The sequence below is a fragment of the Sander vitreus genome, chromosome 18 (genome assembly GCF_031162955.1).
Source record: "Sander vitreus isolate 19-12246 chromosome 18, sanVit1, whole genome shotgun sequence".
Taxonomy (NCBI): domain Eukaryota; kingdom Metazoa; phylum Chordata; class Actinopteri; order Perciformes; family Percidae; genus Sander; species Sander vitreus.
In genome coordinates this window covers 802,278-813,322 of record NC_135872.1, presented here as the reverse complement: position 1 = coordinate 813,322, position 11,045 = coordinate 802,278, and the positions used below count along the sequence as shown (strand labels likewise).

Here is an 11,045-nt window from a genome sequence, read left to right as displayed (position 1 = left end):
CTTGGAGAGAAAGGGAAGATTAGATATAGGTCTATAGTTGGCTAAGACCTCAGGATCAAGGTTTTTTCAGAAGAGGTTTTATCACAGCTACTTTAAATGACTGCGGTACATAACCTGTTAATAAAGACATATTGATCATATCTAGTAATGAAGTGTTAAGCATGGGTAATGCTTCTTTAAGTAGCCTCGTTGGGATGGGGTCTAAGAGACAGGTAGATGGCTTAGCTGAAGAGACCTTTGACATTAATTGTTGAAGGTCTATAGGACAAAAGCAGTCTAAGTATATGTCAGGTCTTGTCGTTCTTTCTAGCGGTCCTGCATTTAAAGGTGAACCGTTAGAAGTTGAGGGCAAGAGGTGATGAATTTTATCTCTAATTGTTATAATTTTATCATTAAAGAAACTCATGAAGTCGTCACTACTCAGAGCTATAGGAATAGATGGCTCAATAGAGCTGTGACTCTCTGTCAGCCTGGCTACAGTGCTGAAAAGAAACCTTGGGTTGTTCTTATTTTCTTCTATTAGTGATGAGTAACAGTCTTATCTGGCATTTCTGAGGGCCTTCCTATATGTTTTCAGACTGTCTTGCCAATCTAAACGAGATTCTTCCAGATTGGTGGAATGCCATTTACTTTCAAGTTTTCACGAGGTTTGTTTTAATTTGCGAGTTTGGGAGTTATACCAAAGTGCTAGTTTCCTTTGCTTCATCATCTTCTTTTTGAGAGTAGCAACAGAGTCTAAAGTTGTCCGCAGCGAGGCCATAGCACCGTCTATAAAATTATCAATTAATTAAGTAATAACGTGTTAGACCTATACCCACCATATACTCAGAAGCCTGCAGTTGCTTAACCAATAGCAGGCACAACATGAAAACTTTAGGAGATGTAAAGAAGTGTCTACCCTATAACATTAAAAACATGGAGATGCTTTTTTTTTTTTTTACAAATTAAGTTTTTAGGACAAAAAAATCCCCTAATTTGCATATTTATTTATTTTGGACCAAAAGTACTGAAATTGTGGATAACCTTTTTTCTAAGCTTTCTGATAATCAAATAATCATACTGTTGTGTTTATTGTTTAAAGAAGATATATTTGTCTTTAGGTGGGCATCCAATATGGGTCCAACTTTGAGGGCCTTTGTCTTCTGAATAATTGGTCATTCTTTATAATCAAACCACTCTCTCATAGAGGCCAATATGTAGAAAAAATGTGTTCACTTTGAAGGGGGTGAGGTCATAGATTGAGTGATTGATTTCTGACAGAATGTCCCTGTTTTTAGGTTTACATGTGCTCATATAGTTTTATTTCTACAAAGAAAGGCTTTGTGTGTGTTCTTTTTTATGTATGATATATTCTTTCCCTGAGCAACGTCTCCCCCCCATCATAGAGTAAATGGGCTTGTTGTTAGGTCAGACATCTGTCACCAGAGGGCTCACTTTCAGAGAGAGCCGTAAACATATAAGGAATCCTGTTCCAGAACGCCTCCTCCTCTTGACACAGTGTGTTAAGTGTTGTATTCTTACTTTTACAAAGGGTGGCGACAAAGTCACATCACTACAATTTCACCCTCTTCACAGCCCTCGCTAATTCCCCATGGCAAGCAACACAACTCAGCTGGCATGCTCATGCACACACCATGGTAGTGTAGCATGAATCCGAGTATGTAATCAATTTATAAAAGTGGAACAGATACATCGGACCATCTCATTTGTGTTTTGCATAAGTAAATCCTACATTTATGACACAACTGACTCAACTGTGGGTTCCAAATTAGCATATTTTATTAAATTACCATATTTGTCTTTGTTTAACATTTTGGGTAGTTTTTATAATTTAGTGACATTTACAGTTATTGTTTTAGAGGTAAAGGGGCCTTTACAGGGATACATTGTCTCTTAATAGCATTTGCATCACTAATTTGCTTTTAACATTCAAATATCAAGGGTGAGAAAAGTCTAAATCACTATTTGTTTTTTGAGAATAAGATTCAATGACTTAACCTTACCATAAAAAAGTGAATCTGTCTGTTTTTTATATATATATATATATATAATGCTGTGTCCCAGCATCTAAAGAATCATTTACTGATAAAAATGAATTTATAATAAAGGATTTATAGCATTTGTAAAATGTAGTAATGAACACAACACACCTGACTCTGTTTCACACTATCTTTTAACCAAACATTTGTGGAAGATCATAATTTTCTTGCAGGGAAGAGTCATAATGTTATAAAGGTGCTGATGTTTCCCCTGTTTCCACTCTTGGTGCTAAGCTAGCTGTTTTCAGGCATGAGTGTTCTGTGTCAGTGCTTAAAGTTGAAGACTAAAATATCAAATTCCTGTTTGTGTCCAAGTAGTTGCAGTATGGTGTTAGTGAAAACAGGGTGAATGAGAGCAAAAATCCAAACTGTTACCGTTAAAAAGCACAATGCTGAACAAGATGGATACCAAAAGAGCAAATTTAACAGATCTGCATCTATGCAAAAATGAGGCAATAATACATCTGTCAGTTTGTAGATGCAACAAAAATCTTTGTCTGGTCAAAACATTTGTTTATTAAATAAAATGTTGCAAGTTGAAATATTTAGACAGTTTCTTCCTTCATTATGATAAAGCTGCGCAACAGAGGAAAACATTCAGTTTGAAATTAACCCATTGTTTAGCATGTTGTTGCCAATGAAAACATGATCACTCGGGGAGTTGCGTGTTTTGTTCAGCTAGTCTATGAAGATGGCTCAGTTTGGACAGACCAGCATTAATCAACTTCCCCACTCTTCCGCCTATTCCAAGCTAATCTCATTTAGTCATTCATTGCTGATGTTCTTTCCACTATCAACTATTTATAATGAAGAATCATCTCTGCGGGTCAATCTAATCTTGAAGCAACGCCCCACATATAAATAGAAGAGAAAAAAAACTAATTGGCTTTTGTACATTTTTATTTTCTGTCAGAGTCTTCTCATTTTTTCACCTGCATGTAAGGTCCAAGTGCCTTAACACTACCATCAATATGTTAAGCACAATGGGCCACATTCACCAAACGTTCTTAAGAACAAATGTGTTCTTAAACCCCACTTACGCAGTTTTTATGAAGAGTCTGGCATTCACCAATGTTTTCTTATTTGGGATTTGTTCTTAGGTAAGAACAGAATCTACGCACACTCAAGAGCACTCTTATGCACAACTGAGAGCTGACATGTTATCGCAAAATAAGTAGATATACCGTTTTCATTTTTCGTTGGTCAATTTCAAATTTAATATTTCTCTCCATTATAACTTTAACTGTTTGTTTTAATAAATACACACTACACTTATGCTAATTTGTAAAGCACTTTGAATCGCTGTTGTGTATGAATTGTGCTAGGCCTATACAAATAAACTTGCCTTGCTTTGCCTTCAATTTACATCAATTATGTTAACAGGGAACCTTCCCATCCAATGATAAGTGATTGATGACACTTTTTATAGCCCACTGGTCTGTATCTAAATCCTCGGCCGATGGCACACCCAAGAGGGCTGTCTGTCCAATTAAGGCCCGATGCGCTGGTCCAGCTCAGATAGCTCCTCCCCCTTCCAGTGGCCAGCATCTGTCTTCTATGTTTTGAAATTATTATTTTTTTTGCCTCAATTCTCCGATCAAACCATTTCTTTTTTACTTCATCAGTTCTGTGCCCTTCTCCAGACACAGCGTTCACTGCATGAGTAATTGCATTCCATGCATCGGCTTTATTTGCTGCTTTGTATCCACTGCTGACACTACTAAATATCTCGTTTGTCACTAACTTCTTGCAGCAGTACCTCCACTTCAGAATTACTAAAGTTTTTCTTTCTTTTGGAGTCGAGGCCTCCACCATCTTTACCACGTCTTTTCGACATTTCTCTAAGTATGCACACGGCCCTGCCATCTCATGTCCTTTTATGGGAATTAACGGGGCGTTTACCTATGCTAAATAGGAGCACAAGCTTTCAATTTACGAAGACATTGGGATTCATCATTCTAAGAACACACCTGCGAAAACATTCTGCTGTTTAAGAACATGTCATGAATCAGACGTCGACTTTTCTTAGGAACTTTCTTAAGAACAAATTTAAGAAAAAACTTGGGAAGATATTGGTGAATGAGGCCCATTGTTACCTGAAGCCTCTGTGCAAAGACCCAGCAAGACTAATTAAACCTTTAATGTGAACTGTTCTCCCTGTATAAAGAATTGTAGTATGTGCTCTATTTAATTAGGGCAGAGGCAAATAATAGTAAGCAATGAGTGTAAATGTTGAAAATGTAGTAACGACCTTCATTAACCTTTCCTGACAGAACTTTTCAAAACACAATGTTACGAAGTGCTTTACAACTAGAAAAAATCAGACAACAAAACCAAACCCAAGAGTTAAATATATGTTCTGCTCCATAAAACAGCAGGTAGAGTTACAACAAGAAAGAAGGAGGGAGGGTCAAAGTACTAAGACTAGACAGCACATTATTTAGTGCTTTGCACAGGTGAGTCAGACCCATTACAACTATGATGTGGTCATTTGAATTCATCCAGTTGCTGTAGCATCATAAAAAGATAAAAATGCCAGCATATGACACGATTGCTTTGGCTGTGCAACTGTATTTTCAATTGCATGATGCATTCAAGAGTTCAAGAGACTGTGAATGCTTACCGGTTATAGTAAAACTATGGAATATCAAAAAAACATCAAATCCATAACGTTTTGTTGACAAAATATGATGACAATCTAATGAAATGTTGTCAGAATTCAAAAATGAAGTGATTTCTCTTTAAGATATTTTGCGCTTTATTTGGGTTCATTGTTTTTTCTTACTGTATCATTTCACCTTAATCTCTATTGTTTTTTAGTATTTCAGTAGTGCCATTATAGGTGATTTCCAGCCTGAAATATGCAGAGAGAAAAATATGATGGGGTGGAGCATGAAATTAGGGTGGGTGACATCCACAGTGTTGCTGTTGTTGTTTTCCACCCTTGAGATAATCTCATGTTGTGCTGCAGAGCTGGTGGCTACAAGAAAACTGTTGCTACCTGAATATTTACCTCCTTTATGATATTCAGGTAAGATTTGTTTTTCTCCATATGGCTTACAATAGATAGATAGATAGATAGATAGATAGATAGATAGATAGATAGATAGATAGATAGATAGATAGATAGATAGATAGATAGATAGATAATAGACAAACAGCTAAAGTTGATTTTATCTTAAACAGGCAAAAATATTAAGTTTACTATTTATGTCTGACCGTAGTTATTCCTAAGAAAAACTAACAAATCACAGGGTTCTAGATCTCTTTGTTACTTTATAGTAAAATTAAAAGGCTGTTTATCTTTGGCTGTTTATTACACTGTTTATCACAAGTTTAAAAATATTTGGAAATATACACCTGAGCTAATGTATCTGGCACATTTTGTTTCAAAATGTATTGTTGTCTTTGGAGTTTACAGCCTCAGATCTGATGGTTTTCAAGTGACTTGTACACATATATTTGAGAATTAGGCAATTTGTCGGTGTTCCAATCTTTTTTTTTTTTGCCTTTTGCTTATAAATAAGTTATGGTTAATACAGTTACAGTAAAATGTCAAATTATTGGCAATTTGTTGACGTACAAATTTATTTTGAAATATTTTGACTCAAGACCTGAGGAGAAATGAAAAAAATGATCTGATCTACAGTAAAGAAATTCCTTAGTGAGTGCACCTGTATCTTTCTATTTATCCTCTCAATTACCCAGATTTGATCCAAATGTTAATGTGTAACAAATCAAACGTGTATATTGTTTCTATAAACAATAGCAATACTTTGAATGCTTAGTCACACACTTGATTATGGTTGGCAGTATATATTCATATAGATTATATCAATGTAAATTAGATATTGTGTAGATATTATTGATAAAAGATTATGATAAAAATAGACTGGAGGAGTGGAGGAGTCTTGACAGGCTTTTCCACTTCAAAGGGTGAAATTAGTTTAATCACTTCATCTTTTTATTCATGTTTCCTCTCAGAGAAGTTCTTTGAGATCTAAATTAGATTATCCAACTCTGGGGGTAACACTTAAGTGTAATTTGTTTATCTGACAAGGCTAATGTACTTATTTACTCATCAACTGCAGCGCCTATTATGTAATAATCATTTCCTCTTTCCTTGCAGGGATAGATGACTGTCAGCTAATAAACAGACAACCAGAAAATAAATATAAAATAACAGCTTGACAACCTTAACCCTCAGGATTACCTTCAGGGTAGCAAAATGTCAAACACTGACTTCAACGTACTTGAGCTCTTCAACAGTATCATCAATGGTTGCAGTGTAGGCCCATCCTGTAATAACTCCCATTTGATTTTCCACAACACAAGCCCTGACAATGGGCTGGAGATTCTTGATGATGATGGATCCCCCTGGCTAAGAATAGTCATCTCTGTGGTGTATTTTGTTGTGGCTACAGCAGGAGTGTTGGGGAATCTGCTAGTGATGTTCCTGCTGTATTCTACTCACACCATCACCACAGGCACCATCAACTTCTTTGTGTTCAACTTAGCTTTGGCTCACTTGCTGTTCTCCCTGGTCTTGCCGTTTTGGGCCATAGACATCGCACTGGACTACAGCTGGCCCTTTGGCTTGGCCACATGCAAGGCTGTGTCCTTACTCACTGGGCTCAACGTCTTTGCTAGCTGTTTTTTCCTGACAGCTATGAGTTTGACCCGGTACTTTTATGTGGCTACAGCTCTCAAACCCAGCACCTCCCTGTGCAGTAGATCTTGCACTTATCCGGTGACCACAGCTTTTATCTGGGCCGGAGCACTCATTGCTGCGACGCCCAGAGCTGTGTTCGCAGACCTGAGACATGTGGGCAGTGGCAACGATACCGCATGCTTGCTCCGTTTCCCAGATGGTACAGCCTGGCTTGGAATGAACCAGCTCCTGCGAGTGGTACTGGGATTTCTGCTGCCCTACGCCATTATCATCCTCTCCTACCTGCTACTGCTGCGCTTCCTCTGTCGGCATAAACTGAAGGGCAGCAACTCTCAGCGAAAGACTGATATATCAAAGTCTGTGGCAGTGGTGGTGCTATCATTCTGCGTCTGCTGGTTTCCCTACAATATCCTCACACTTTGGGGTGTCCTGATCCAACTTGACATCGTTGATATCAGCCCCTCATTCTACTTGGCTCAAACATACTTTTTCCCTCTGGCCAACTGCTTGGCTTTCACCAGCAGCTGCTTCAACCCTGTCATATACTGTCTAGTGAGAAAAGAATACCGTGTGGCTCTCCATAACGTGCTCTTCAAATTGAGCCTGGCTATCATGTCAAAGATACCTTATGGCATTAATTCTGAGGAGGGGTCGGGACAAACTGGGCAGCTGGCCATTCCACTTAATGACATGTACAGCGAGACATTTCAAACTTACACAAGAAACTATGCACCTCTGTCATCCCCCCTCTAAAGCCACGGCACAATGATGAAATGATTTACACTACTTTAGTTTTAAGTAACAAGGATGTTTTTTTATTTTAGATTGTGTGCTTTAGGAGGATCTGTCTTTTCCTGTAAGGATGTAAAGTATGTATATTTCAGATCTGTTCTCTCTCTCGCTTATGTGGCTCTTGTGTTTTACAATTTTAGCTGTCTGAATTGACTTGAGTCTTGTTCAGTGAAGGCATAATAAAAGTTTAAACTTTGAAAGAATCCTTCACTAATTCACTACAAATTTGTTGTCCAAGATGTCTATCCTATTCATTTTCTTCTCAATCTTCTTCATATTGTTGTATTATTGAAAAACATCATGTACAAATGTCTACTACTGCAGTTTGGAACAATTAAAATGTCTGCACTGTATGTCTGGATTGTGCTTGTATTGTCCAGGTGTGAACACATTTCTGTCATTTGTTTGAATAGAAATTAATAAATGAAATTGTTTCTGACCTGCACTTTTACTACTTATTGTCTTTTTGCATCACCCAGACCCAAGTTTGCGCCTTATAATGTGCAGTAAAGCTTTCATGCATGATTTTCTCTTTCTTTATTTCAGGCTTGTCTAGGCTTTCTGTGACTACATTGTTTTTTTGTTTCGTTTATTTGACTTGTGAGGCTTTGACACCCAAATTTGTGGCCACTGTCTTAATGATGGTTGGACAGGTTATTCAAATGTTAACATGTTTTAAACATGCGATACTATGACTTTTTATCACTTTTTTCAACATGCTATACTATGACTTTTTATTCACTTTTTTTCCACATACTATACTGAATTTTTTATAATTTTTTTGCACATGCTATAGTATGTTTGTTTTTTTTATCACTTTTTTCCACGTGCTATACTGTGACTTTTTATCATTTTTTTTTTTCCACATACTATTTTATAACTTTTTAATCACTTTTATCAACATACTATACTATGGCTATATTCATCATACTATACTATGACTTTTTCATCACTTTTTTCGACATAATATACTATGACTTTTTCATCACTATTTCAGCATACTATACTATGACTTTTTTATCACTTTTTTCCGCATGCTATACTATGACTTTTTCATCACTTTATTTAACATACTATACTATGACTGTAATCACTTTTTCTACATGCTATGACTTTTTCATCACTTTTTTCAACATACTATACTATTACTTTTTATCACTGTTTTCGTCATTCTATACTATGAATTTTTATCACTTTTTTCAATATACTATCATTTTTTTTAATCACTTTTTTGACATACTATACTATGACTTTTTTCGACATACTATACTATGGCTATTTCATCAATTTTTTTGTCATACTATGCTGTCTTTTTAATCACTTTTTTTCCACATACTATCACTTTTTATCACTTTTTTCCACATGTTATGCGTTGACTTTTTTCAATATACTATGACTTTTTATCGTCAAACTATACTATGACTTTTTATTCACTTTTTTTCCACATATTATACTGAATTTTTTATAATTTTTTTGCACATGCTATACTGTGACTTTTTATCATTTTTTTTCCACATACTATTTTATGACTTTTTAATCACTTTATGAACATAATATACTATGGCTATATTCATCATACTATACTATGACTTTTTCATCACTATTTCAGCATACTATGACTTTTTCATCACTTTATTTAACATACTATACTATGACTGTAATCACTTTTTTCAACATGCTATGACTTTTTCATCACTTTTTTCGACATGCTATACTATGACGTTATATCACTTTTTCCGACATACTATACTATGACTTTCTTCAATATATGAATATATATATTCGAATATATGACTTTTTTTATCAATTTTTTTGTCATACTATGCTATCTTTTTAATCACTTTTTTCCACATACTATAACTTTTTAATCACTTTTATCGACATACTATACTATCACTTTTTTCCACATGTTATGCGTTGACTTTTTTCAATATACTATACTATGGCTTTTTTCATCATACTATGCTGTCTTTTTAATCACTTTTTTCCACATACTATAACTTGTAATCACTTTTATCTACATACTATACTATCACTTTTTATCACTCTTTTCCACATGTTATGCGTTGACTTTTTTCAATATACTATACTATGGCTTTTTATCACTTTTTTTGTCATTCTATACTATGACTTTTTTCCAACATACTATACTATGACTTTTTCATCACTATTTCAGCATACTATGACTTTTTTCCGCATACTATACTATGACTTTTTCATCACTTTATTTAACATACTATACTATGATGTAATCACTTTTTTCAACATGCTATGACTTTTTCATCACTTTTTTAAACATGCTATACTATGACGTTTTTATCACTTTTTTCAACATGCTATACAATGACGTTTTTCAATACACTATACTATGACTTTTTATCACTTTTATCGTCATACTATACTATGACTTTATATTCATGTCGTGGTTGGGGTTTTTGTTTCCAGTTTTCTAGTCCTTTTTTGTGTGTTTTTCTGTTGCACCTGCCTCTCCCTGTGCCTCCTGTGTTTTCCCTCCTCCCGTCTGCTACTGCCAGCTGACGACGCACACCTGTTCCTCATTCCACAATCACCGCTCCCCCGCCAACCATCTACAACCAAGCTCAGTACTTTAACCCCAGCTCCACTCACAATCTTCGCTGGATCATTGTCTCTGCCACTCTGGTGACACTAGATACAATCTCACTCTCTAAACAGTTGTTACCTTACCTGTCGTTACCCTGTGCCTGTCCTTACCTCTCCTCGTGTTTCTCCTTGCAGTCATCGACTCCACACCTTCCTACCGCATCCAGTCAGCTGGCTTCACCATCCGGTCCCCCTCTCACGGCTCCCTGCTCTACCCTGCCTCCGCTTCTGCTCCGTCCTGCCTTCGCTCCCGCTTCCAGCCTTCCCTCCTTGGATTCTCCCTGCTCCCCGGACTTCTGTGTCTCCTCCTCGGTTTCCCCGCGCTCCCCTAGCTCCTTCGCCATCCTACCCCAGCTAGCTCCCTCGTCATCCTTCCCCAGCCCTCGTGTCTCCGCTCCTGTGTTTTGGCATCCGCCTCCCCCACCTTCTTATATACTGTACCACCTTCCCCATTTTGTGTCATTAAATAAACCTTTTGTTGCTGAACTCGGCATTTGGGTCCGTTCTGTGCGTCCCACGAAACATTCCACATACTATACTGAACTTTTTATTTTTTTTCCACATGCTATACTGTGACTTTTTATCGTTTTTTTCCCACATACTATTTTATGACTTTTTAATCACTTTTATCAACATACTATACTATGGCTCTATTCATCATACTATGACTTTTTCATCATAATATACTATGACTGTAATCACTTTTCGACATGCTATGACTTTTTCGTCACTTTTTCAAACATACTATACTATGGCTTTTTCATCACTTTTATTGGCATACTATGCTATGAGTTTTCATCACTTTTTTCAACATACTATTACTTTTTTTATCACTTTTTTTCAATTTGCTAGCTATACTATGACTATGTATCACTTTTTTCTACATACTATACTCTGACTTTGTATCACTTTTTTTGACA

The 11,045-nt window shown here is 36.3% G+C and overlaps 1 protein-coding gene across 1 annotated transcript; it reads left to right on the top strand.

The window, feature by feature from the left end:
* The first annotated feature begins 6,267 nt into the window (after positions 1 to 6,267).
* Positions 6,268 to 7,464, top strand: LOC144533814 (relaxin-3 receptor 1-like). The gene has a single exon (XM_078275380.1). It carries the CDS (start codon positions 6,268 to 6,270, stop codon positions 7,462 to 7,464), a length of 1,197 nt encoding a protein of 398 aa, XP_078131506.1.
* Positions 7,465 to 11,045: the final 3,581 nt, after the last annotated feature.

Coding starts and splice junctions, on each gene's coding strand:
- LOC144533814 (XM_078275380.1), top strand. CDS start 6,268: ATGTCAAACACTGACTTCAACGTACTTGAGCTCTTCAACAGTATCATC.